Genomic DNA, 26,804 nt, shown 5'->3' with positions numbered 1-26,804 from the left:
TGTTTTAATGAGTACTCCTCTAGAAGAGGAAGACATTACTTCAAACAGAGCCTTATAGGTGGGTTAATACCTCCAAGTGTATTTCTCCATAACCGCATTTAGCAAGAATCCAGTGTTCATCAGGAATTAGAGGGCAAGTTTACATTCTCTAAACTTATTTTCAAGTCTGATGTGCTCAGTTACTAAGTTCTAGAGAATAAAGGCCTATCATCTATATGTTGCTGCCACTGGGAAGTTACCCATGGAGATCAAATTAGAGATTAGAAGGTATGCTAGCTGAAAAAAATAATGATTTCTATCTGAAAAAAAAAATGGTATGCAATTTCTTCCTGATCTTTTCAAAATTTTCAGGTATTGCCGGGTGCTGTGCCAAAACAACAGTTGCTCCTTTGGATCGAGTAAAGGTTTTATTACAAGCTCACAATCACCATTACAAACATTTGGGTGAGTTAATGAATGCTAAAATAAAAATGAAAATTTTATCCATCTGCTGGCTTGGTTTCCAGTTGTGAATTATAGTGGAAAGAGACACAAAAGGGAGTTCAAGTTTGGTGGCAAATTCTACAAGGGATATATCTTTTATCCATTTTCATCTTTTCATTTACAACAGTGGTTATACATATTATCATTTTAGGGTATTAACATTCTCTAAAGCAAAATCTCTTTAACCCGCTGGAGTTCTACAGAGGAACTCCAGTTGGTTTTAGTGATTTTTCTCAAAATATGGAATGGATATTTATGTTATATATTTATTGTAGCTCATTTTCTTGTCAACATTTTTTTTTTTTTTGGTCTTATTTTTCAGGCCCCACCCATGGCATATGGAAGTTCCCAGGCTAGGGGTTGAATTGGAGCTACAGCTGCCAGCCTATGCCACAACCACAGCAACACCAGATCCGAGCCTCATCTGCAACTGATACCACTACTACAGCTCATGGCAATACCTACTGAGCGAGGACAAGGACCTCATTATGGATACTGGTTGGGTTTGTCCCTGCTGAGCCACAATGAGAGCTCCCTTGTCAATATTTTTAATGCTAGGTAAGTCTGTACTTTAAATAGAAAAACATTGTTACTATTTCTGTGTGCAGAAATGAATTCTCTCTCTTCACAGTATACTACTAATGTATAGAAAGTCTCAGACCTTTGAACTTACTGAGAGATTATATAGAACTGGAAAGGGAGGAAATGATGTTCTTTCATTGTCTATATTGAGGGTGAAAAGGAGATAAATTATATTTCCAGTATCTCAGGGAGTTTGACAATAACCCAGCATATGAATGTCTGAGCAGTACTGTTTTAGTCCTATAAACTTCTCCCCATGCTGATGTATGTTGTTTTGTTTCCTGGTGTGTAATCATTAGATTACATATTCACATTAGATTTCACGCTCTACAGGACTGCATGCCATGGGTTGCAGTGTACCCTACGAGGCATGCAAAATTTGAAATAGAATTCCTGGTGTGCAACAATGAGCTATTGGTGTAGTGTATGGAGTTTCATGCATCTTTAAAATATACAAGCCCCCCCCCCAAAAATATATTGGTGGCTTTTAATTTTATTTTAAATATGTTTTTGGGAGTTCCTGTTGTGGCTCAGTGATAATGAATCTGACTAGTATCCATGAGGACTTAGGTTCAATCCCTGGCCTTGCTCAGTGGGTTAAGGATCCAGTGTTGCCGTTAGCTGTAGTATAGGTCGCAGATGTGGCTTGGATCTGGTGTTTCTGTGGCATAGGCCAGCAGCTGCAGCTCTGATTGGACTTCTCTCCTGGAAACTTCCAAATGCCCTGGGTGTGGACATAAAAAAAAAAAAGCAATAAAAATAATAATTTTGGGGGCATTTCATTTTAGGTGCCCCTCTTTTTACAGGCATAAGATAGTATTTAAATTCTGCTTAAATTTAAAAGCATGATTTTTCACTGTTCAATTAAGGATGATGAAGATATGCTATTAAATAAAAACTAGTTTCTTTTTAAAAATGTATGAGATTACTTCTAAGGCATCAAAAACTACTGTTTATTTTGAATCAGAAGTATTATGGGAGTTCCCGTTGTGGCTCAGGAGAAATGAATTTGACAGCCAAGAGGATGCAGGTTTGATCCCTGGCCTTTCTCAGTGGGTTAAGGATCTGGCATTGCCGTGAGCAGTGGTGTAGCCGTAGGTGTGGCTCAGATTCTCCTTTACTATGGCTGCGGTGTAGGCCAGCAGCTACAGCTCTGATTCGACCCCTAGCCTGGGAACCTCCATATGCCTCAGGTGTGGCCCTAAAAAGAAAAAAAAAAAAAAAAGACAAAATTATTTTGGCCAAATGAAAAGGAAGAAGTGTAATTAGGATTTCTTCTTCCCCAATTTGCAATGAGTATAAATAATTTTTTCCTGTAATATATTTGAAAATCTTTGACCTTCATTTAACTTTTCACAGTTCGTGTGATATAAAAATAGATAGATGAATCATAATATGATTCTTTAAAGATACTTTTAATTTTGTTACTTTTACTATATGTGTATATATATATATACACATACATACATACATACATATATATATATATATATATATATATATATATATATATATATATATATATATATATATATATATATATGTTTTTTGGCAATACCTGCAACAAGTGGAAGTTCACGGGCCAGAGATGGAACACCTTTGTTACAGTAGCGACCTGAATCACTGCAGTGACAACCCACATCCTTATATTTTTTGAAAGTATAATATTTTCACAAGTTTATAATTCAAAAAGTATGCAAACAAATGTCTTTCTTCCTTCCTATTCCCTCATTAGAATCAAGCATTTTTACAATTTTTTTTTCCCATTTCCCTACAGAGTTAATGTATATATACACAAGCATATGCTTATATTTTTCCAAATGTTAGTTCCTGGGACACACAGTTTTTGGAGATGTTACTTTTCTGTGTCCCTCTTTACCTGGCGAAAAACAAAGCTATTAAAAAAAATGTTAGTTCCTTGGAGTTCCTGTCATGGCTCAGTGGTTGACGAATCCCACTAGGAACCATGAAGTTGCGGGTTTGATCCCTGGCCTTGCTCAATGGGTTGAGGATCCGGCATTGCCATGAGCTGTGGTGTAGGTTGAAGACACGGCTCGGATCTGGCATTGCTGTGGCTGTGGCATAGGCTGGCAGCTGTAGCTCCAATTGGACCCTTAGCCTGGGAACCTCCATATGCTTTGGGTGTGGCCCTAGAAAAGAAAAAAAAAGAAGTTCCTTATAATACTTGATGAAATAAGTAAAGATACAGAGAAGGCTCTAAATAATACACAAGGATGTTCCCTTGTGGTGCAGTGGGTTAAGGATCCTGAGTTGCCACTGCTGTGGTGCAGGCTGGCAACTGTAGTGTGGGTTCGATCCCTGGCCCAGGAACTTCTACATGCCGTGGGCGCTGCCAAAAAAGGACAAAAAATAAAATAAAATAAAACGCAAGGTTGGTATAACTCGAAATGCTGAGGACTTTGCACCCCACAGAGAATACATATTCTTTCCAAACATGCTTGTAACACGTGCAAAAATTGGTTCAGTGTTATACCATGAAGAAAATCTCAGTTTCCCAAAGTAAAAATAGTACAGATTAGGGAGTTCCTGTTATGGCTCATCGGATTACATGAACTGTGGAGTAGGTCACAGATGCAGGTCAGGATCCTGCATGGCTGTGGCTGTGGCTGGCATCTGCAGTGACAGTGCCAGATCCTTAACCCACTGTGCCACAAGGGAATTCCTGAATACATTTCTATTAATATTTTTTACGTTTCTATAGAGTAATATAAATTAAAATAATTTTAAAATATAATTTGTAGCTGTTCTTGGTATAGTATGCTTTATATTTTTACATGAAGAATATTTATATAATTTGGACATTTGATTTTTTTTTTTTCTATTTTAGGGTGGCACCCACTGCATATGGAGGTTCCCAGGCTAGGGGTCAAATTGGAGCTGGCCTACGCCACAGCCACAGCAACGCCAGATCCGAGCAGTGTATGTGATTTACATCGCAGTTCACCGCAACGCCTGATCCTCAACCCACTGATCGAGGCCAGGGTTCAAACTCACATCCTCATGGATCCTAGTTGGGTTTGTTAACCCCTGAGCCATGAAGGGAACTCCACGGACATTTGATGTATTTTAAGTAGATTTGTTATACAGAGGTTACTATTCATGTAATTTATATCATGAATGATGGCATAGTAATCTTTATCTGTGATTGTCATGAAAATTTGAATTTAGATAATTTTCTCTGTTTTAATAGTATTCGTCTTCTTCTTATCTTTCTAAAAACAGGAGTATTTTCCACATTGCGTGCTGTTCCCCAAAAGGAGGGATACCTCGGATTGTATAAAGGGAATGGTGCAATGATGATTCGAATTTTTCCCTATGGTGCAATCCAGTTTATGGCATTTGAGCATTATAAAACGGTACTTGAACTTTTATCTTGTTTTCCTCTCTTATGTCCTTGAATATCATACTTAATTGATAAGGCATTTGCTTTAGCCTTTAAAGTTACTTTGGATGAGTGGATAAAGTAATGCCATTTTATTTTTATTTTTATTTTTAAATTTTTTGTCTTTTTGCCATTTCTTGGGCTGCTCCCACGGCATGTGGAGGTTCCCAGGCTAGGGGCTGAATTGGAGCTATAGCCACCGGCCTACGCCAGAGCCACAGCAACTTGGGATCCGAACTGTGTCTGTGACCTACACCACAGCTTACAGCAACGCAGGATCCTTAACCCACTGAGCAAGGCCAGGGATTGAACCCGAAACCTCATGGTTCTTAGTCGGATTCGTTAGCCACTGAGCCACGACGGGAACTCCAAGTAATGCCTTTTTAAATAAATAAGATTTGTGGGAGTTCCTGTCATGGCGCAGTGGTTAATGAATCCAACTAGGAGTCATGAGGTTGTGGGTTCTATCCCTGGCCTTGCTCAGTGGGTTGAGGATCCTGCGTTGCCTTGAGGTGTGGTGTAGGTCGCAGATGCAGAGGATCCTGAGGTGCTGTGGCTGAGGCGTAGGCCGGCGGCTACAGCTCTGATTAGACCCCTAGCCTGGGAACCTCCATACGCCACAGGTTCGGCCGTAGAAAGACAAAAAGACAAAAAAAAGAAATAAGACTTGTGATTGTTTATATTTTAAAATATGACTTGTTTTTCGAGTTATCTATTCCAGGATTGTTGGTCTTTTTTTTGTTTGTTTTTGTTTTTGTTTTTAGGGCTATAGCCGCCAGTCCAGGCCACAGCCACAGCCATGCCAGATCTGAGCTGCGTCTCAGACCTACACCACAGCTCACAGCAACGCTAGATCCTTAATCCACTGAGCGAGGTCAGGGATCAAACCCGCATCCTCATGGATCCTAGTCGGGTTCATTAACCACTGAGCCACAAAGGGAACTCCCCAGGATTGTTGGTCATTTTTAAGTAAATTGTGTATGTTTATAGTTATGAAGAAGAGCCAAAGTATCCTTCAAGTAGATAATAATAAATCCATAAAATTCTAAAAGCTTTTTGATTCGTTTTTTTGTTTCTCAGTTGTAGGAGAGGAACATTGCAGCTTTGGGTTTTCTTATTAAATAAAATAGTGAAACCATATTGTGAAAGTCTTTTTTTTCAATATATTGATAAACTGCTTCTATTTTCAATTTTTTTTTTTTTTTTGTCTTTTTTTGTCTTTTTTTGTTGTTGTTGTTGCTATTTCTTGGGCCGCTCCCGCGGCATATGGAGGTTCCCAGGCTAGGGGTTGAATCGGAGCTGTAGCCACCGGCCTACGCCAGAGCCACAGCAACGCGGGATCCGAGCCGCATCTGCAACCTACACCACAGCTCACGGCAATGCCGGATCGTTAACCCACTGAGCAAGGGCAGGGACCGAACCCGCGACCTCATGGTTCCTAGTCGGATTCGTTAACCACTGCGCCACGACGGGAACTCCCTATTTTCAAATTTAAAATGCAATATTTATACAGAAAGTTTGTGTGTATGTATATATATATATATATATATATGTAGTTCACTTATGAGACTGATGCATAATAGTTACCAAAACTCTTTTGAGAAATGTGGCTTAAGGAAGCTTCAAACTGAGTAAAAGATTAGTCCCTTCAGTACATGAAAGTCTTTTTTGAGTAATGGTATAAGTTAACAGCTTTTCTCATCATACTCACTAAGTTTCTGACTGAAGGTTTATCGTCTCAAACATCTTAACACAGAAAGGGGTTAAATACATCAAATTTCAGAGGGTATCTTAAAATGAAAAAAAAGCAGTGGAGATTGGGAACAACACTCTAAGCTAGTTAGGCAGATAGAATTGATGCCATCATATATTAAGACTTTATTTTCTTTCTTTCTTTTTTTTTTTATCTTTTTAGGGCTGCACCTGAGACACATGGAGGTTCCTAGGCTAGGGGTCAAATCAGAGCTGTAGCTGCCAGCCACAGCCACTGGGGATTTGAGCCACATCTGCAACCTACACCATAGCTCATGGCAATGGTGGATATTTGACCCACGGAGCAAGGCCAGGGATCGAACCCATGGATGCTAGTCAGATTTGTTTCCGCTGAGCCATGGTGGGAACTCCTGCTATAGACTGTTTGTGTCCCAATAAAATTCATGTGTTGAAAACTAATTCCCAGTGAGGTGGACTTTTAGGAGGTTGATTAAAGGAATTAATGCCCTTATTAAAAAGGCCCGCAGGAGTTCCCTGGTGGTTCAGTAGGTTAAGGCCTGATGTTGTCCCTGCTAGTGCTTACGTCACTACTGTGGTGTTGGTTCGATCCCTGACCTGGGAATTTCCACATGCCTAGGGTGCAGCAAAAAAAAGATCCTCGTTAAGAGTTTCCATCATGGCTCAGGGGAAACGAGTCTGACTAGGAACCATGAGGATGCAGGTGTGATCCTTGGCTTCGTTGAGTGGGTTAAGGATCTGGTGTTGCTGTATAGGTCACAGACACAGCTCAGATCCCCCGTTGTGGCTGTGGCGTAGGCTGGCAGGTACAGTTCCGATTGGACCCCTTGCCTGAGAATTTCGTATGCTGCAGGTGTGGCCCTAAAAAGCCAAAAAAAAAAAAAAAAAAAAAAAGACTTCATTTTCTATAGTAACACATTATCCCTGCCACTCCCATTCACACTTTAGGTATTTGTTGTCTTCAATGTGTAGGATAGTATCTTTGGCAAGATGTTTCTATAAAAGTGCATAATTAGAGCAGATGCTGCAGGGGGAGCACCTGATCTCCTTATCATGCAAAGAAACACTGCCCAGCTTTGTATAGTTGTGCTCATTTCACTCACATTCAATACTGATTTTCATTTTTGCTAGTTCTGTAACTCTAATGAAATGTCTTCATTATTAAACAGTGAAATTGGCAATATTTTAAAAATATCTCAAACATCAATTTGATGTTTTTGATTTCTAGTTAATTACTACGAAGCTGGGAGTTTCTGGTCATGTGCACAGATTAATGGCTGGATCCCTGGCAGGTAAGAAGAGTGGGTATATTTTATTTCTGCAAATTGATTTTCTATTAAAATACTCAATTTGCTTTAAGTAATATGTGTGACATTAAGTAGCACACATTTTTTATCTTCCTATGCTTAGTCATGCAAAGAATCATTAACATTCCAACTCAGAGTGTTTTATGGTAGGAACTGGTAAGGAATAATCTAAACTTACAACTATGTGAAAAACATATGTTCCCTTTGACAGTTCTACTTCTGGAAATGTTTATTTTTTTCTTTCAAAAATATTTTAAAAATTATAATGGCTATGATAATACATATTCCTATAGAATGAAAATAGTTCTACTCCTTAGATGCAATCACTGTTAGCAGGTTCTTGTTTCTCTTTTTATAAATTAAAAAAAATTATGTTGGAGTATTTACAATGTTGTGTTACTTTGACGCATGTAGCAAAGTGATTCAGTTATACATATATGTATATCCGTTCTTTTTCTTCTTTTCCCATATAATGTGGTTATTACAGAATATTGAGTAGAGAGTCCTTAGCTGTTTCTTATGTATGCTTTTCTCCAAAAATGTTCTGTAAGATCAGAAGTTTTCTTTTACAGTTATCTCAATATTCTTTTCTGTATAAGTACATAGATCTTTCTTATTTTTGTAAAGAACTGTGTTATATTCCAAGGTAAGAATGTACCCTTATTCATTTACTCAGTCCCCTATTGACTGACATTTGGAATATATTCTCTTTCTTTCTTTCTTTCTTCTATTTTTGTCTTTTGTCTTTTCTTAGGCCCTTACCTGCAGCATATGGACATTCCCAGGCTAGGGATCTAATCCGAGCTGTAGCTGCCGACCTATACCACAGCCACAGCAATGGCAGATCCGACCTACAGTACAGCTCACAGCAATGCCAGATCCTCAACCCACTGAGCGAGGCCAGGGATCTAACCCACACCCTCATGGTTCCTAGTAGGATGTGTTTCCACTGTGCCACCACAGGAGCTCCTGGGATATTTTCAATTTTTTTTTCCCACAAAAACACATTGTACTTGTGTGACTCTATTTGTAGATTAAATTTTGAGAAGGGAAATTATCTATCAAAGGATATATGTATTTAGGAGTTTCCATTGTGTCACAGGAACCATGAGGTTGCGGGTTCGACCCCTGGTCTCCCCCAGTGGGTTAAGTATATGGCTTTGCCATGAGCTGTGGTGTAGGTCACAGATGAGGCTCAGATCTGGTGTTGCTGTGGCTCTGTCATAGGCCAGCAGCTGTAGCTCCAATTGGACCCCTGGCCTGGGAACCTCCATGTGCTGCGAGTGTGGCCCTGAAAGGACAAAAGGCCAAAAACAAAAAACTCTTAAAAAAAAAGTGATATATATGTTTAATTTTTGATAGGCTTTTCAAAACTGATGTCCATAATGCTTTTTTTGTTTGTTTGTTTTGGCATGGAGAAGTTCCCAGGCCAAGGATCGAACCTGCACCACATCAGTGACCTGGGCTGCTCTAGTGACAGAGCTAGATCCTTAAAACCCTCTGTGCCACAACACAACTCTTCCATAATGCTTTTTTTTGTCTTTTTTTTTTTTTTTTTTTTTTTTTTGTCTTTTGTCTTTTGTCTTTTGTTGTTGTTGCTATTTCTTGGGCCGCTCCCGCGGCATATGGAGGTTCCCAGGCTAGGGGTTGAATCGGAGCTGTAGCCACCGGCCTACACCAGAGCCACAGCAACGCGGGATCCGAGCCGCGTCTGCAACCTACACCACAGCTCACGGCAACGCCGGATACTTAACCCACTGAGCAAGGGCAGGGACCGAACCCGCAACCTCATGGTTCCTAGTCGGATTCGTTAACCACTGCGCCACGACGGGAACTCCTGTCTTTTTTTTTTTTTTTTTTTTTTCCAATGGTCTCACCCATGCTATATGGAAGTTCCCAGGCTAGGGATCAAATTGGAGCTGTAGCTGCCGGCCTATGCCACAGCCACAGCAATGCTAGATTCAAGTTGCATCTGCGTCCTATACCACAGCTCAAGGCAACAGTGGATCCTTAACCCACTGAGCAAGGCCATGGATTGAACCCTTGTCTTCATGGGTACTAGTCAGGTTCGTTATCCCTGAGCCACAATAGGAGCTCCCCTCCATAATGCTTTTAATAGCTGTTTCCCGTACCTACCATATCAATAGTGGGGCTTATCAAATTTTTAGTATTTGGCAATTAATGATGAATGAGGTTGATCATCTTTTCAAATGTTTATTGACCATTTGTATTTCTCTTACTTTTGGCCTTGAGTTGTTTCTGTTTTTTAAATATTTATTTTTACGCATTTAAGAATCAGGACATTATTTTTATTTTGGATATTTGTTTTCTTTTTTGCCACACAGGCAGTATGGGGGAATTCCTGGGCCAGGGATCGAACCTACACTGCACAGCAGCAACCAGAGCCACAGCAGTGAGAATGCAGGAGCCTCAACCTGCTAGGCCATCAGAGAACTCCTAGGATATTATTTTTTTCCTGTCAGATACTGCTAATATTTTGGTTCCCAGCTTTGGATTTGTCTTTTACTCTTATTTGTAATTTTCTTAGGAAAGTTATCCAAAAGTTGCCCCCTACATAGTAGTTTTACATAGCCAAATGGATTTGTCTTTTCCTTTGTGGCTTCAAAATGTTTTTTGTGTTGATTAATGCCTTCCACATACTCATATAAGAACATTTATTCATGTTGCTTCTTTTATTTTGTCTTTTTGGCTTTTTGGGCCACACCCGCGGCATATGGCGGTTCCCAGCCTAGGAGTCGAATTGGAGCTATAGCTGCTGGCCTACACTACAGCCACAGCAACTCGGGATCTGAACTGTATCTTTGACCTACATCACAGATCACGGCAACGCTGGATCCTTAACCCACTGAGCAAGGCCAGGGATTGAACCTGCCTCCTCGTGGGTACTAGTCGGGTTTGTTGAGCACTGAGCTACAATAGGACCTCCCCTGTTGGTTCTTTTAATATTAGATGCTCATTGCAGTTTTATCATACCAAAAAGTATTTTAAATATGTAGTAATAGAAGAGTGGTTAAAAAAAAGATCCATGTATCTCTCAGAAGTTACCCTTCCAGTAATATATTTTTGTACATTTGTAGAATTTATCTATTTATTGGCCATACCTGTAGCATGCGGAAGTTCCCGAGCCAGGGATCAAACCCTCCTCACAGCAGTGACACAAGCCACTACAGTGACAATGTTGGATCCTTAACCCACTGTGCCACAAGAGAACTCCCTGTAGAATTGTGTTTATTGACAAAGAAAGATGTTTACATCATATATAGAAAGAAAAGAGGTTACAAAAGAGAATGTTGGAGTTCCTGTCGTGGCGCAGTGGAAATGAATCTGACTAGGAACCATGAGGTTGCAGGTTTGATCCCTGGCCTCGCTTAGTGGGTTAAGTAAGGATCCACCATTTCCGTGAGCTGTGATGTAGGTTGCAGATGGATCCCTGAGCTGTGGCTGTGGTGTAGGCCGGCACCTGTAGCTCCGATTAGACCCCTAGCCTGGGAACCTCCATATGCTGCGAGTGTGGCCCTATAAAGACAAAAAGCCAAAAAAGAATGTTAAATATGATGTGTCGTATTTTAGTTTTAGAAAGTAAATACATAGGAGTTCCTGCTGTGGCACACTGGGTTAGGGATCCGGAGTTGTTTCTGAGGCAGGGTAGGTTTGATACCCAGCCTGGTACATGGGTTAAGGATCTGGCATTGCTGCAGCTGTGGCATAAGTCATAGCTGCAGCTTGGATGCAGTCGCTGGCACAGGAACTTCCATGTGCTGTGGGTGTAGCCAATAAAGAAAAAGTAAATACATACCTTTCAACGACTGAGAAGCTAGGCGATCCTGGCCGGGAGGACATCGGATCTCATTGTTCTCCCAGTCTTCCGACCCTCCCCCAAAGCCCCTCAATAAAATGCATTGATCTCAAAAAAAAAAAAAGTAAATACATATATAAATATTAATAAAAATAGCATCTGCGAGGTTATAAGCCAACATGTTAACAGCTTTTATTTCTGCTAAGACGATCATTGGGGAGTTCCCGTCGTGGCTCAGTGGTTAATGAATCTGACTAGGAACCATGAGGTTGTGGGTTTGATCCCTGGCCTCACTCAGTGGGATCTGGTGTTGCCCTGAGCTGTGGTGTAGGTTGCAGATGTGGCTTGGATCTGGTGTTGCTGTGGCTGTGGCATAGGCTGGCATCTACAGCTCCGATTAGACCCCTAGCCTGGGAACCTCCATATGCCACAGGTGCGGCCCTAGAAAAGAAAAAAAGGACAAAAAAAAAAAAGAAAGAAAGAAAAAAGACCATAGGAAGATGATATATCAAAGTCTTAATTATTGTGGTTATCACAAGGTTTGTAGGATTTCAGTTGATTTTTTTTTTTTTTTGTCTTTTTAGGGCCACACCTGCGGCATATGGAGTTTCCAAGGCTAGGGGTTGAATCAGAGCTGTAGCTGCTGGCCTATACCACAGCCACAGCAATGCCAGATCTGAGCTGTATCTGCAACCTATGCCGCAGCTCACAGCAACGCTAGATCCTTAACTACTGAGTGAGGCCAGGGATTGAACCTGTGTCCTCACGGATACTAGTCGGGTTCATTACCCCTGAGCCATGAAGGGAACTCTTACTTTTTTTAGACCTAGATTTATAGTGTCCAACCTAACCTGTCTTATCCCTGGTTTTGCCTTACTCAATGTTTACTTAGCTCTTTTTCATTTCTGGCAGACTGATCCAAGATCAATAAGTAGTAAAAATAACCAGGGATAGTGTTCAAAATATTTAGCAAACCAACTGTAGAGGTACTAACAAATAGGACAGGTTCTTTTGTTTAAATTTTATTATAGTTGATTTACAATGTTCCGTCAATTTCTGCTGTATAGCAATGTGACCCAGTTATACATAAGCGTACATTCTTTTTTCTCACGTTATCTTCCATCATGTTCCATCACAGATGTGCTGTACAGCAGGATATCATTGCTCATCTACTCCAAATGCAAGAGTTTGCATCTCCTAACCCCAAACTCCCAGGAAATAGGACAGATTCTAAAAGCCTCCAGTTAACATTTTCATGGCTGGATCAGGAGATGTGGTGGTGTTGGTGGGTGGGAGTTCTAGTTAAGGAAGAAGTCTACCAGAGTCATGGTTGGGGAGATATTGGGAGCTGAAACAACAGCTATTTGTCAACTGGTATAGAAATATTTTAATATTTTACACTGGCATAACAGTGCTAGTAACATTAGCTGACATGTATTGTTTACTTGTTTTTTGCCCTTCACAGACTTGAGCACTTGATAGGTAATCTTTGGTCACTTGATATATAGTCCACAGATCAATACTGTGAGAAAAATGTTATGGTTAGCTCTCATTTTACAGAAGGAAAATTTTAGTGAAGTTTTCCAAATCTTAAATTTTATAATTTCTTACATCATTTTTATATTTTTTGTCTCTTTAATTTTATAAATGACTGGTCAAATTCTTTCTTTCAGGGTTGTAGGAAAGATGAAGTAGGATTATGAATATGAGTTAAATCCCAAAGACTGTATTGTTTTCTTTTCTTGGCACTTGATTATTGATCAAATAGCATTATCAAAAGGTGATTTTAGCTTCATTTATCTGAAGTGGAAGATGTTCTTCTTTTTTTTTTTTAATGGCCGAAACTGTGGCATGTGGAGGTTCTTAGGCTAGGGGTTGAATCAGAGCTGTAGCTGCCAGCCTACACTACAGCCACAGCAACATGGGATCCAAGCTGCAACTTCGACCTACACCACAGCTCACAGCAACACTGAATCCTTAACTCACTGAGCAAGGCCTGGGATCGAATCCATGTCCTCATGGATACTAGTTGGGTTCGTTAACCACTGAGCCACGATAGGAAATCTGGAAGACGTTTTTTTTAAAAAAAATTTTTTTTGAAATGAAAGACATGTTAACATCTAAGTTTCAGTATATATTAGAAAACAATAATAAACCAAAGGAATTATAATTTTTTTTTTTTTTGTCATGCTCACGGCATGCCAAAGTTCCTGGGCCAGGGAGGGAACATGTGTCACAGCAGTGAACAGGGCTGCTGCAGTCTCAATGTCAGATCCTTAACCCATTTTGCCACGAGGAAACTCCCCATGCTTTTTAATTTTGAAAGAAAAAAAAGTTGGTGGTTTTTTGTTTTTTTTTTTTTTTTTTTTTTGCCTTTTAGAGTTGCACCCGTGGCATGTGGAAGATGTGGAAGTTTCCAGGTTAGGGGTTGAATCGGAGTACAGCTGCTGGCCTACACCACAGCCACCAAGCCATGTCTGCAACCTATACCACAGCTCTTGGCAACGCCAGATCCTTAACCCACTGAGTGAGGCCAGGGATGGATCTCGCAGCCTCATAGATCCAACTTGGGTTCATTATCGCCAAGCTACGATGGGAACTCCAGAAAAAAAGTTTTTAAAAATTTTAGCTATTATGGGTAAAACTAGTGCTTCTGTTATCCAATATTTCTATTTTTATTACCATGTTTAAATAATTATAATTTACATTTTGTTTTTATGATTTTAAGCAGTTGAAATGAATATTCTGGTTAATTTTATTTATATTTGGTATCCTTGCTCTTGTACCTTTGGTGGTCTTTGAACGTAAGTCTGGAAATTTTATATTTACTGTAATTAAAAATGGTATGTTTTTGGAGTTCCCTTGTGGCTCAGTGGGTTAAGTTCTGGTGTTGTCATTTGCAGAGGCTCAGGTGACTGTAGTGGTGTGGGTTTGACCTTTGGCCTGGGAACTTCCACAAGCCATAGGTGCAGCCAAAAATAAAAAAATAAAAAAATAGGAGTTCCCACTGTGGCTGAGTGGTTAACGAATCTGACTAGGAACCATGAGGTTGTAGGTCTGATTCCTGGCCTTGGTCGGTGGGTTAGGGATCTGGCGTGGCCATGAGCTATGGTGTAGGTTGCAGACTCAGCTCAGATCCTGCGTTGCTGTGGCTGTGGCGTAGGCTGGCGTCTACAGCTCTGATTCGACCCCTTGCCTGGTAACCTCCATATGCCGCAGGTTTGGCCCTAGAAAAGACCAAAAAAAAAAAAAATAAAAAAATAATAATAAAATAAAATAAAGTAAAATAAAATAAAAGGTTTGAAACATTATATGTTTAGGTGATTGTTATTGGGGGATGAATATATATATTTAAATCTGTTTCTTTTATTTTTTTCCTTTTTTTTTTTTTCCTTTTTTGGCTGCCTTGCAGCCTATGGAGTTGGTAGGCCAGGAATCAAATCTGAGCTGGAGTTTTGACCTGTGCCATAGTTGCAGCAATACCAGATCCTTAACTCACTGTGCAGGGCTGGGGGTTGAACCCACATCCCTGCTTCTTCTGAGACACCATTCATACTGTTGTGTCACAGCAGGAACTCCTAATTTTTTTTCCCATGGGTGCAGCAACCTGAGCTGGCTGTGTTGACAACACTGTATCCTTAATCTACTGCACCACAAGGAAACTCGTATTTTAAAATTTTTTATTTTCTATATTTTCTGATTTTCCTATCTTGAACATACATTTCTTTGGTACTTTACAAAAACAGAAAAAAATTTTTTTTTTCTTTTTTGGCCCCCTGTGGCATATAGATTTCCTGGTCTAGGGATCAGATCTGAGCCACAGTTGCAACCCATTGGGCCACAGTGGGAACTCCCAGAAGATTATTTTAATTTAGAAAATAACTGGCATTCCCGTCGTGGCTCAGTGGTTAATGAATCTGACTAGGAACCATGAGGTTGCGGGTTCAATCCCTGGCCTCACTCAGTGGGTTAATGATCCCGTGTTGCTGTAAGCTGTGGTGTAGGTCACAGACATGGCTTGGATCCCACGTTGCTGTGGCTCTGGCGTAGTCTGGCAGCTATAGCTCTGATTAGACCCCTAGCCTGGGAACCTCCATATGCCATGGGTGTGGCTCTAGAAAAGACAAAAAATAAATAAATAAAAAATAAATTAAATAAAAAAATAAAATAAAAAATAACTCATGGAGTTCCCTGATGGCGTAGTGGTTAAAGAGCCAGCTTTGTCAGTACTGTGGTGAGGCTTCCATCCCTGGCTCAGGAACTTCCACATTCCATGGGTGTGGCCAAAACAAACAAAAAACTCCTATCAACTGTACCTCAATAAAAAAATATTAAAATAAAAAATACTCAGCTGGAGAGTTATGGAATTTGAAATCATCTATTGATGAAAATATGGAAATTAATAATATAAAATTGCTAGATTTTATCCCTAAAACAAATTGTTTCTGTGACATTGGATTTATTATATTTAGAAACATATTTACTTAAATTTTAAAAAGAAAGTAATGGTAATGCTTTGAATTTTTTTTAACAAATGCCTTTATTTTATTTTTTACATTTTTTTCTTTTTTGGCCACACCTGCAGCTAAAAATGCCTTTATTGTATGTATGTATGTGTTCATTTTGCTTTTTAGGGCCACACCCGTGGCATATGGAGGTTCCCAGGCTAGGGGTCTAATTGGAGCTACAACTGCCGGCCTACACCACAGCCATGGCAACTCGGGGTCCGAGCCGCCTCTGTGACCTACACCACAGCTCACGGCAATTCCAGATCCTTAACCCACTGAGTGAGGCCAGGGATCAAACCTTCAACCTCATGATTCCTAGTTGGATTCGTTTCTGCTGCTACACAACAGGAACTCCCCCTTTATTGTATTTTTATAAGAATTCCTCGGAGTTCCCATCAAGAAAAAAAAAAAGAAAGAAAGAATTCCTCAGGTAGGTAAAGCATCTCTCCATTTTAGGATTAGAGAAAACAAGTAAAAAGTCAAATATCCTTCCTAGTAATATGGAGATAGTCAGTTTTCCTTTTCTGATATTTTACCTGGGAATATACAATTCTTACATATACGTATATATATTATATGTATAATTGTTACACATTTAAGTTTCTGCTTTCTTTTCAGGTATGACAGCAGTTATCTGCACTTACCCTCTTGACATGGTTAGAGTACGCCTAGCATTCCAGGTTAAAGGGGAACACACTTATACAGGAATTATTCATGCCTTCAAAACAATTTATGCAAAGGTATTTCATATTTACTTTTTTTATCTGTAGCGTGTTCTTTTATATTTAGGCAGATATTTTGAATGTTGTCTAAATAGTTATTCTTTTCTTTATAATTATTGATATTAATAGTAATTATGAAAACACATCTGTTTCAGTTTGGTTCCCAGAATAATTCTTCCATTATAATGTATACTTTTGTTCTTTTGTATTTATCATAATGAGCCCAATGTGATTTCACCTCTAATTTTTCTTCACTCAAAAGGAAGGTGGTTTCCTTGGATTTTACAGAGGCCTGATGCCTACGATATTAGGAATGGCTCCATATGCAGGTATGTTTCAAATTTGGCAAAATCTTGGTTTTTTATTTTCTCGTAGGAATAATTTCAAAGTTTAACATTTTATATTTAAGCCCCTAATCTGTCCAGAATTACTTTTTTTCCTCCTTAAGGATAACCATTTATTAAATAATTTCTCTTATCTCCAGGGATCTCTAGTGCTACTTCTTTTTTTTTTTTTTTTTTTTTGGCTATGCCCACAGCATGTGGAAGTTCCCAGGCCAGGGATCTAATCTGCTAAGCCACATGGGAACTTCCTGCAGCTACTTCTTAAAACAGTAATAGAGAGCAGTTTTGTAGTAAGTCTTTGTATTTGGTAGGGACAAGTCCCTTGACTTTATGCTTCCTTTTTTTAGGAATGTAAGGACTACAGATATTTTACCATTCCACACACATTTCAGAATCAGTTTCTGATTTGCACAAAAATACGTATTGGAATTCTGAATGAAATTGCATATAGAGATCTTGGATGTTTTTGTTAGATATATTCATATCCTCTTCTAAGCTTTATTCTATCATTTAGAAAATTATGCTTTCAGTATTTCTTGATTGCATTTTCATATGATTTTATAGCTAGCCATTATTCTACTTGTTGATATTATAGCCAGCCACCATGTTACTTGTCAATGCTTTGGATTTACTGTAGATAAATACATCCTATAAAATAACATCATTTTTCTTAGTTCCCTTCTAGTCCTTATTTCTTTGTCTAATTATGTATATCTTATTGTACTAGCTAAGGACCTAGTGCAGCAGTAAAAAAAAAGTGATCATTCTGGGCCTTTTGACCTGTTACTGATTTTAAAGACAATGTTTCTAATATTTATTAAGCATAATGTTTACTGTAGTATATGCCATTTATCAGTTGAAGAAATTTGGTTAAGAGTTTTTGTCTGGGAGTTCCTGTTGTGGCTCAGCGGTTAACGAACCTGATTAGAATCCATGAGGATGCAGGTGTGATCCCTGGCATTGGTCAGTGGGTTAGGGATCTGGTGTTGCCATGAGCTGTGGTATAGGTCACAGGCATGGCTTGGATCCCAAGTTGCTGCAGCTGTGGCATAGGCTGGCAGCTACAACTCCAATTAGACCCATAGCCTGGGAACCTCCATATACTGCGGGTGGGGCCCTAAAAGAAAAAAAGACCAAAAAGAAATTTTTTTTGTCTGAATTGGTGTTGGATTTTATCAGAAACTCATTTCTGCATTTACTAAGGTGATAATATAGTTTTCTCATTTAACCTGTTAATTTGACGAATGACCTTAATGGATGTTCTAATGTCAACCCAAATTGGTAATGATGTAGTGATCCTTTTATATCCTTTGGATTCAATATTCTAATTGATTTTAGAAGTTTTACAGCTGTCTTCATAAGGGAGATTAACTTGTAATTTTCTTGAAATGTCCTTTGTGGTTTGGGTATCAAGATTACATGGTCTCTAGAGTTCCTGTTTGGTAACAAACTTGATTAGTGTCCATGAGGGTGTGGGTTCAATCCCTAGTCTTGCTCAGTGGGTTAAGGACCTGGCATTGCCATGAGCTGTGGTGTAGGTCGCAGACTCACCTTTGACATAGCGTTGCTGTGGCTGTGGCATAGGCCGGCAGCTGTAGCTCCGGTTTGACCCCTAGCTTGGGAACCTCCGTATGCCACGGGTGTGCTAAAAAGCAAAACAAAAATATTACATAGGTCTCATAGAATGAGTTGAAGAGTATTTCTTCATTTCCCTCCTCAGGAAGACTGTTAAAATGATTAGAATTATCAAAAAAAATTTTTATTTGCCTTTTTGTCTTTTTAGGGCTGCATACGCAGCATATGGAGGTTCCCAGGCTAGGGGTCTAATTGGAGCTGTAGCCACCAGCCTATGCCACAGCCACAGCAACGCCAAATCCCAGCCATGTCTGCAACTTACACCACAGCTCAATGGCAATGCCAGATCCTTAACCCACTGAGGGAGGCCAGGGATTGAACCTGCATCCTCATGGATACTAGTCAGGTTTGTTAGCAGCTGAGCCACGACGGGAACTCCATACAGTTATCAATTTTTGAAAGCTTTCATTGTTGACTTAATTTTTATATACTTGTTTAATTTCTTGAATGGTTATATTTTCTATATTCAGCTTTTCTATCTCTGTGAGTCATTTTTGGCTATTCTTACCTTTCTTTACCATTTTGAACTTGACTGTTTTATGTGAGTTTTCAATTTTCTTGGCAAAATGTTTTTCTTACATATTTTTTCACATCTGTTCTCTTTATAGTCATATTCTTTTTCATTTTTGCTTTATCAATTATCAGATTTTATAAAGAATCAATTTTGGCTTTCTTTTTCTTTCTCTTCTCTACCTTTATTTTCCATTTCATAGCTTTTGTTCATGTCTTAATTATCACCTTTTTTGGTCTACATTCTTCAGTTGGATGCTCACCTTATTAATTTTCACTTTTGGAGTTTTTTCCCCTTAATGTAAGTGTTTTCCTTGAGTACTGTTTTAGCTGCATCCCTTGAATTTGTTATTTATTTATTTTTTGGGCTATGCCCCTGGCACCCAGAAGTTCCTGGGGCCCAGGCGTTAAACCAGTGTCAGAGAGGTGACCTGAGCCATAGGTGCCATAGGTTGAAATTGTCGCAACACCAGATCCTTAACCTACTGTGCCACTGCCATGAGAGAAATTCCTGGGATATGTTTTTTCATCCTATCATTTTCTACTTTTTCATGTTTTCATATTTTAGATATTTATTTTTTAATCATCATATAGCTGGGTATTTTTTTAATCCAGTCAGTAAAATCTTTTAATTGCCAGTTAATCTACTAGTGGTTATTGTGATTATTGATATATTCGGACTTATTTCTTTACCTTGCTATTAATTTCCACTTGTTGCTTTTCCTTTCCTGTTTCTGTTTTTTTTTTCCTTTCCTATGTTGTTTGCTTATTTTTCTGAATCTTTACCCCCTCAATCTGTTATAAATATATAAATTTATTTAACTCCTCTTATGCTTGATGGTCTTTATGTATTTTATTTCGTGTGGATTTTTCTTTGTGGTCTTTAATTATTAGCTTATTACTTGATCTTAATCTCTGAGTTTGTGATCCAGTGATTCCATCTCCTGTAGGCCTAGTGGCAGGATCCATCTCAATGTCTCTGCTGCTATTGGCACATAAATGTAGAGTCACTCCATCTCTTTCATGGGCCACTCTCAAGAGGGTCCCAGATTATATTTTCGGAAGATGGTAGTGCCAGGCATTCTTGGAGACCTTCTCTTCTTTTTTGTAAGCCCAGCAATGGATACAGTTTTTCTGCAATGACAAAGTCTCTCAGAATACCTAGACTTCCATTATTCCAGAAGCAGAATTTTTTAGCTTATATTTGCTTCTCTTTCTAATTATTTTTGGTTTTTAGTTTTCAGGCTTTTTTTTTTTTTTTTTTTTCTGTTTAGGACACACCTGCAGCATATGGAGGTTCCCAGGCTAGAGGTCGAATTAGAGCTATAACTGCTGGCATATGCCACAGCCACAGCAACTCAGAATCTTAGCCACATCTGCGACCTACACCACAGCTCAATGGCAACACCAGATCCTTAACCCACTGAGCAAGGCCAGGGATTGAACCTGTGTCCTCATGGATGCTAGTCAGAATCGTTAACCGCTGAGCCATGACGGGAACTCCCTTTTGGTTTGTTTGTTTATTGAATTTTTTTTTTTTCTTGGCCATTCCTGAGGCATGTGGAAGTTCCCAGACTAGGGACTGAACCCTTGCCACAGCAGTGACAATGCTGAATCCTTAACCTGCTGTGCCACAAGGGAACTACCTAGTTTTCAAGTTTTGAAATATATTTTTTACAGTTATGGTGTATATATATATAATTTTTTTCTTAATTTTTCCCTATTTCCCAAATATTTTTCATATTTCTGAATACTCTTCACAGACAGTTTTATTAAATGTGTCATATTTCACTGAATATCATGCTGCATCATTTAGGTATTTATATATTTTTTCTACCTGTGTTTAAGTTGCTATGAATTTCCTTTTTATGAGCTTTTTTATATTTAAGTCCTTAGAATAGATTTCCCAAGTGTAAAAGTATATGAATATCCTAAAATTGTATATCATCATTATAAAATACTGTAAGATTATAAGAATTTTATATTAAGAACAAATGTATATAATCGAAGTATTATCCTAGACTAAATTTTTGTTAGTGCTTATTTTTTCTTAAGCATCAAATATCCTTTAAAATATGTTTTCAAAATTTAGTAGTTATCAAGATATCTTAGAGCTCTACTCAATATTCTATAATAACCTAACCTATATGGGAAAAGAATCTGAAAAAAATGAATATATGTCTATATATATCTGAGTCATTTTGCTGTATACCTGAAACTAACACAGCATTGTAAAGCAACCATACTCCAACTAAAAAAAAAAGATATCTTGAATAATGCTTAGTTATAGGATTGCTTCACTTCTATTTTTGATTTTATTAATTTATGACTTTAAAGGTTCTGTTATAAAATCATGTAAATATCTACTAAGCACTAAGTGTATATTATCAATAACTTAATTAACGTTCATTAGATTCCATGTATCTTGTAAATCTCTTATGGTTGTAACTCTACCTTGAAGACAAAATTAGACAGAGTTGAAATAACAGTTGTTTATCCCTTCTGAATTTGTTGCCTGTACCTTACATTATCACCATCACTGTTGTTGTAAATATAAGATGTCATATTTACTTAAAATTACTAATCATTAATTTAATATTTCTGGAAAACTGTTTAATTCTCTTTATATATAAGGTACATTATATTCAACTACTACATTTATTCAGTGAACTGAACCATAAATTAGATGTGAAAAACCAATGCTGTAATTTTTATAGGTAGAAACTTCGTTATCTTTAGTTTACCTATAAATGTTAATTAAATCTTTTATCTTAGATTAAGCCAAACATTGGAAATCAGGAAATGCATAGTTAGTTCCATGAGTTAATTGGTTATTATGTAAGAATGGTGTCTTCTCACAGCTCATGTTCTGTTAAGCATCGTGGTGAATTTATATTTTGTTTTTCAGGTGTTTCATTTTTTACTTTTGGTACCTTAAAGAGTGTTGGGCTTTCCCATGCTCCTACCCTTCTTGGCAGACCTTCATCAGACAATCCTAATGTCTTAGTTTTGAAAACTCACATAAACTTAATTTGTGGTGGTGTTGCTGGAGCAATAGCACAGACAATATCGTAAGTTTCTTCATCAACTTAATTCAGTCAAATTACATTTATCCAATCCTGATTTTCAGCATTGGTTAATCATTTTATTTTTTCTAATAGATTATTAAAACACAGGATCCCTTGCAAAATATAAGTTTGATACTTTTTTTTCAGATGTACCTGCATTTTAAGTATATTATAAATAACTGAGTGCCAAATTGACCAAATTAGTTTGAACACACTCAATCTCTGTGGATTTTTTTAAGAAAGAAAGGAAAAAGAAAGCAAGAAAGAAACACTGAATATAATCTCATATATTCTCATGAATATGCCCATATGAGGTTTCTGAACTTTGAGCCACTTATTGTGAGTGTGTTTAGGCACACCTTCTCTTGCGCTTAATCTTGACGGCGTACTTTGTGCCAGATGATGTGCTAGGCATTGGGAATTTCACCTAAGGAAAAACAATATTATTGCCTCAAGAAGTCTGTGCTCTTCTTAAGACAGTAGAAATGCAAGGGAGTTATGTGATAATATAAGCTGTACTGGGGACATAGATAAAGGTATTATATTGTAGTTGGAAAGGTGGTTTCAAAGGATTTCCGTAGACCAGGAGAGATTTAGTAGATGAGATAAAAAGAAGCTGAAATACGAAGAAGCAGGAACTTTACAGGAACAGGAAGAAGGAAAGCTTTCTGTGACTGAGGAGTATCCTGAAAAACAGGAAGACAACAAGAAGGAGTAGTGTCACAAAGACTCAGAGTATCCAATGGAAAGAGAAAAGTTAAAAGTAAGATGAGTACTGAGGAGTTCCTGCTATGGCACAGTAGGTTAAGGATTTGGCATTGCCACAACTGTGATGTAGCTTGCAGCTATGGCTTGGACTCAATTCCAGGCCCCAGAGCTTCCATATGGCATGAGTGCGCTCCACCCCCCACCGCCCACCCCCGCCGGAAAAAAAAAAGATACTGAAAAGTAAGGCGTTCACTGGATTTTATAATAAGGGTTACTTTTGTGAAGGCAGATTCACCATACTTGTGTGGGGGAGCAGATCATACTAGATTGAAGGGAAAGATGAAAATGTGTGTTGTTTATTTTTAGAAACATGGCTGTGCAACCTTGTCTCTTTGCAGAAACATGATCACCTCTAGCTAGTCTGATTCTCTTCTTGGTTTTATTACCCCTTTTCTTTATTGTTCACTTCCAACATAGGTCCTCAAAAATCAGTCTTTTCCATTTCTCTTCTTAAACTATTTTCTGAACATGCTGACTCTTAACAGATCCAGTGTTTCCTCTCAGTACCTCTATCTTCCTAATTGTCTTGGTTTTGGCAATAGTGCCGTCTCTTGGCTGTCATCCTCCCAACCTTCCCTTTTCAGTATCTTGCTGATTCAGGTCTTCCTCCTCTACTTAGCTCTACTGATTTTTTTTAAAGACCCTGCCAGAGTTTAGTCCTCTGCTCTCCCTTAAAATAGTTCATCTATCTTTATGGTTCCAATGGTCACCTCTGTACAGATAACTACTTCTGTTTAAATCTCCATTACTGACTCTCCTTTACTTCTCTAGCAAGCTCTTAAATGTTTCTACTTGGACTTCTGTTCTCAGTGCAAACTCCATAATTCATATACTACTTTCTTATCTTTTTCCTGTCTGTCCTCAGCCCCCAGCTTTCCTATTTCTTATTGATAACCATTAATCTTGCCATTCTGATAGTATCTTGAAATCATTTTTCACATAGTACATATTTACTTTTTTTTAATTAAAAAAATATTTTTTAGTGCTGCACCTAAGGCATATGGAAGTTTCTGGGATAGGGGTTGAAATGGAGCTGCAGCTTCAGGCCTACACTACAGCCACAGCAACATCAGATCTGAGCTGCATTTGCAACCTACCCCTCAGCTCACAGCAATGCCGGATCCTTAACCCAACAGGTGAGGCCAGGGATCGAACCAACATCCTCATGGATACTAGTCCTGTTCTTAACCCACTGAGCCACAACGGGAGCTCCCACATTGTACATATTTAAATAGTAACTAATTTTCATCATGTTTTACTTACAAACATTGCCTGGAATGCTATTTTCTTTCTTTCCCATCATTTCCCTAGTTCTGATCCTTGTATTTTGTCTTAACTTTGTCTCTATTAAACAATTCCACTTATCCACATACATCTTTTCCTGCTTAGAAACTGAATCCTTCAGGTTGAGGTTTTTGTCCCTTTATTCCCCATAAAGTTTTTTCCTCTCTTCACTTTATGTTACAGATAATTCATAGAGATGCTGTTGAGATGCATAGGATACTTCATTTATTGGTAGTGTTATTTCTTTCTTTTTTTTTTTTTTTTTTCGTCTTTTGTCTTTCTATAAAACTGACGGGAACTCCAGGATTGTAATTTCTTAAGCTGTTTGATTGGTACCCAGGTTTTTTTGTTTTTTGTCTTTTTGCCCTTTCTAGGGCTGCTTCCTGAGGCATATGGAGGTTCCCAGGCTAGGGGTCGAATTGGAGCTGTAGCCACCGGCCTATGCCAGAGCCACAGCAACACGGGATCCGAGCTGCGTCTGTGACCTACACCACAGCTCTTGGCAACGCCGGATCCTTAACCCACTGAGCAAGGCCAGGGATCAAACCCACAACCTCATGGTTCCTAGTCGGATTCGTTAACCACTGCGCCACGACGGGAACTCCAGAACACAGGTTTTTTAAAAATTATAACTATTTTCTAATAAATTTAAATGTATATAAAATATGTAATTTTTTTGTCATATATCACTTACATATATATGAATTCATATATATGTTTATGTATATATATGTGAATGAGACCTTTGAATATGAAAGTAGCTTTATGACATGGAGAATGTCTCTAAGACTCAATTCTCTTATCTGTTTTTTTCTTTTTTTCTTTTTAGGGCTGCACCTGTAGCATATGGAAGTTCCCAGCCCAGGGGTTAAATAGGAGCTGTAGCTGCCAGCCTACACCACAGCCACAGCCACACTAGATCCAAGCCGCATCTACAACTTAGACTGAAGCTTATAGCAACTCTGAATCCTTTAACCCACTGAACGAGGTCAGGAATCGAACCCACATCCTCATGGATACTACTCAGATTCTTAACCTGTCGAGCCACAATGGGAATTCCTCAATTCTCCTGTCTTAATGTCTAGGTAACAGGACCTACTTCATGCAACTATTGTAAAGATGGAGTGAGGTAATGTACATAAGATAGTTTAGCACAGGACCAAAGATAAGTAATCAATGTAAGAAAATACAAAAGTTAAAAAAAAAATCACCTGAGGAGATCCTAGTGGTTCAGCAGGTTAAGGGCATTGCTACTGCAGTGGCTTGGGTTACTGCTGTGGTATGAGTTCAGTCCCTAGCCTGGAACTTCTTCATGTTGTGGGTGCAGCCAAAAATAAAAACAAACAAAAAAATCACCTGGCATCTCAGTTCTAAATGAAATTACTTTTATATATTTCATTTTAGGCAGTCTTCAAAAAATTTTTTTATTCATGTATGATTGACATGCAATACTATATTACTTTGTCTATATAACACGATAATTTGATATTGGTATGTAATGAAAAATAAGCATGGCAATAGATCTGCTTAACTTTCTTCACCATACCTAGTTACAGAATCTTTTCACATAGAATTTTCTTAGACCTCTAAATGCAATTATCTATATTATTAATTTTAGCTTTAAAGGAGAAATTTTTGTTGGTCTACTATATACAGGGGCACTTGCTGAATACTCTTTGGGTGGTGGTTCTCAGCTAGAGTCAGTTTTGCCTCTAGTGGACATTTATTGATGTCTGGAGACATTTTTGGTGTTACAACTGGTAGGGGGTGTGCTACTGGCATCTAGAGGATAGAGGCCAAGGATGCAGCTAAACATCCTTCAGTGCACTGAACAGCCCCCACAACTAAGAATTATCCAACCCCGAATGGCAATAGTGCCAAAGTTAAGAAACCCTATCTTAGAGTTATAACAGTGTAAAGCACCCAGTTCATTTCTTCAGGAAGTGGCATGTAATTTGGCTTTGGGGAATAAATAGACCTTGGTATTGGGAGATGGGAGAGAAGAATCATCAAACCCAAGGAACCACTTAGGCAAAGGCAAGGAGACCTCTGTATTGTTGTTAGATTTTATTCATGTGCCTATGTCCTGACTGCTAAATTAGACAAAACAATAAGAGTGTGGGAATACATAATTTCCTAACATACATAGGGCTTTGTATTCAATAATTGCTGAGTAGAAAACTAAAAATCATTTTTATGTCCTTGTGCTCTTGTCTTTTTTTAGCTACCCATTTGATGTAACACGCCGGCGAATGCAATTAGGAACTGTTCTTCCAGAATTTGAAAAGTGCCTGTAAGTTCTTCATTTATCATTATTCATTTTCTTTAGGAAATGAGGGAGATAGGACTATGATCTTACTAGTAGTCTAGATCTTTCATTTTATCTCCCCTAGTGTACTTTAGTAACTGTATAAAATTTAATCAGATCCTAATCCTCCTATTAAAAATTTCACTTTAGGAGTTCCCTGGGGGTCTAGCAGGTTAAGGATCCAGCGTTATCACTGCAGTGGCATGGGTCCAATCCCTGGCCCAGGAACTTACACAGGCTGGGGGCATGGCCGGAAAAAAAATTTCGCCTTAGAGCAGCTCCATTAAGTAGAAATATATTGTGAACCATGCTGTGTAATTTAAAATATTGTGGT

At 38.4% G+C, this 26,804-nt stretch overlaps 2 protein-coding genes across 7 annotated transcripts in view; both read left to right on the top strand.

Moving 5' to 3' along the window:
- The window catches only part of DNA2 (DNA replication helicase/nuclease 2), a 349,771-nt gene that overhangs the window by 254,645 nt on the left and 68,322 nt on the right, over positions 1–26,804 (top strand). The gene's annotated exons all lie outside the window — the stretch shown is intronic.
- Positions 1–26,804, top strand: part of SLC25A16 (solute carrier family 25 member 16) — a 38,864-nt gene that overhangs the window by 8,911 nt on the left and 3,149 nt on the right. For 2 of the 6 annotated variants that reach the window (XM_021072451.2, XM_084997144.1), the window contains exons 2-8: positions 352–444; positions 4,309–4,442; positions 7,428–7,491; positions 16,450–16,571; positions 16,816–16,882; positions 21,951–22,113; positions 26,387–26,455. In XM_021072451.2, the coding sequence (XP_020928110.1) occupies positions 352–444; positions 4,309–4,442; positions 7,428–7,491; positions 16,450–16,571; positions 16,816–16,882; positions 21,951–22,113; positions 26,387–26,455 (712 nt within the window). The remainder of the gene's footprint in view (positions 1–351; positions 445–4,308; positions 4,443–7,427; positions 7,492–16,449; positions 16,572–16,815; positions 16,883–21,950; positions 22,114–26,386; positions 26,456–26,804) is intronic. The other 4 variants (XR_014828048.1, XR_014828049.1, XM_021072452.2 and 1 more) reach the window with 3 other exon arrangements.

The sequence above is a fragment of the Sus scrofa genome, chromosome 14 (assembly GCF_054392235.1).
Source record: "Sus scrofa isolate SSC_HxYL_T2T_F1_AM1 chromosome 14, Sscrofa_HxYL_maternal_Yorkshire_Landrace_v2.0, whole genome shotgun sequence".
Classification (NCBI taxonomy): Eukaryota; Metazoa; Chordata; class Mammalia; order Artiodactyla; family Suidae; genus Sus; species Sus scrofa.
Note: the sequence above shows the minus strand (reverse complement) of the source record. Positions and strands in the feature narration are given on the sequence as shown.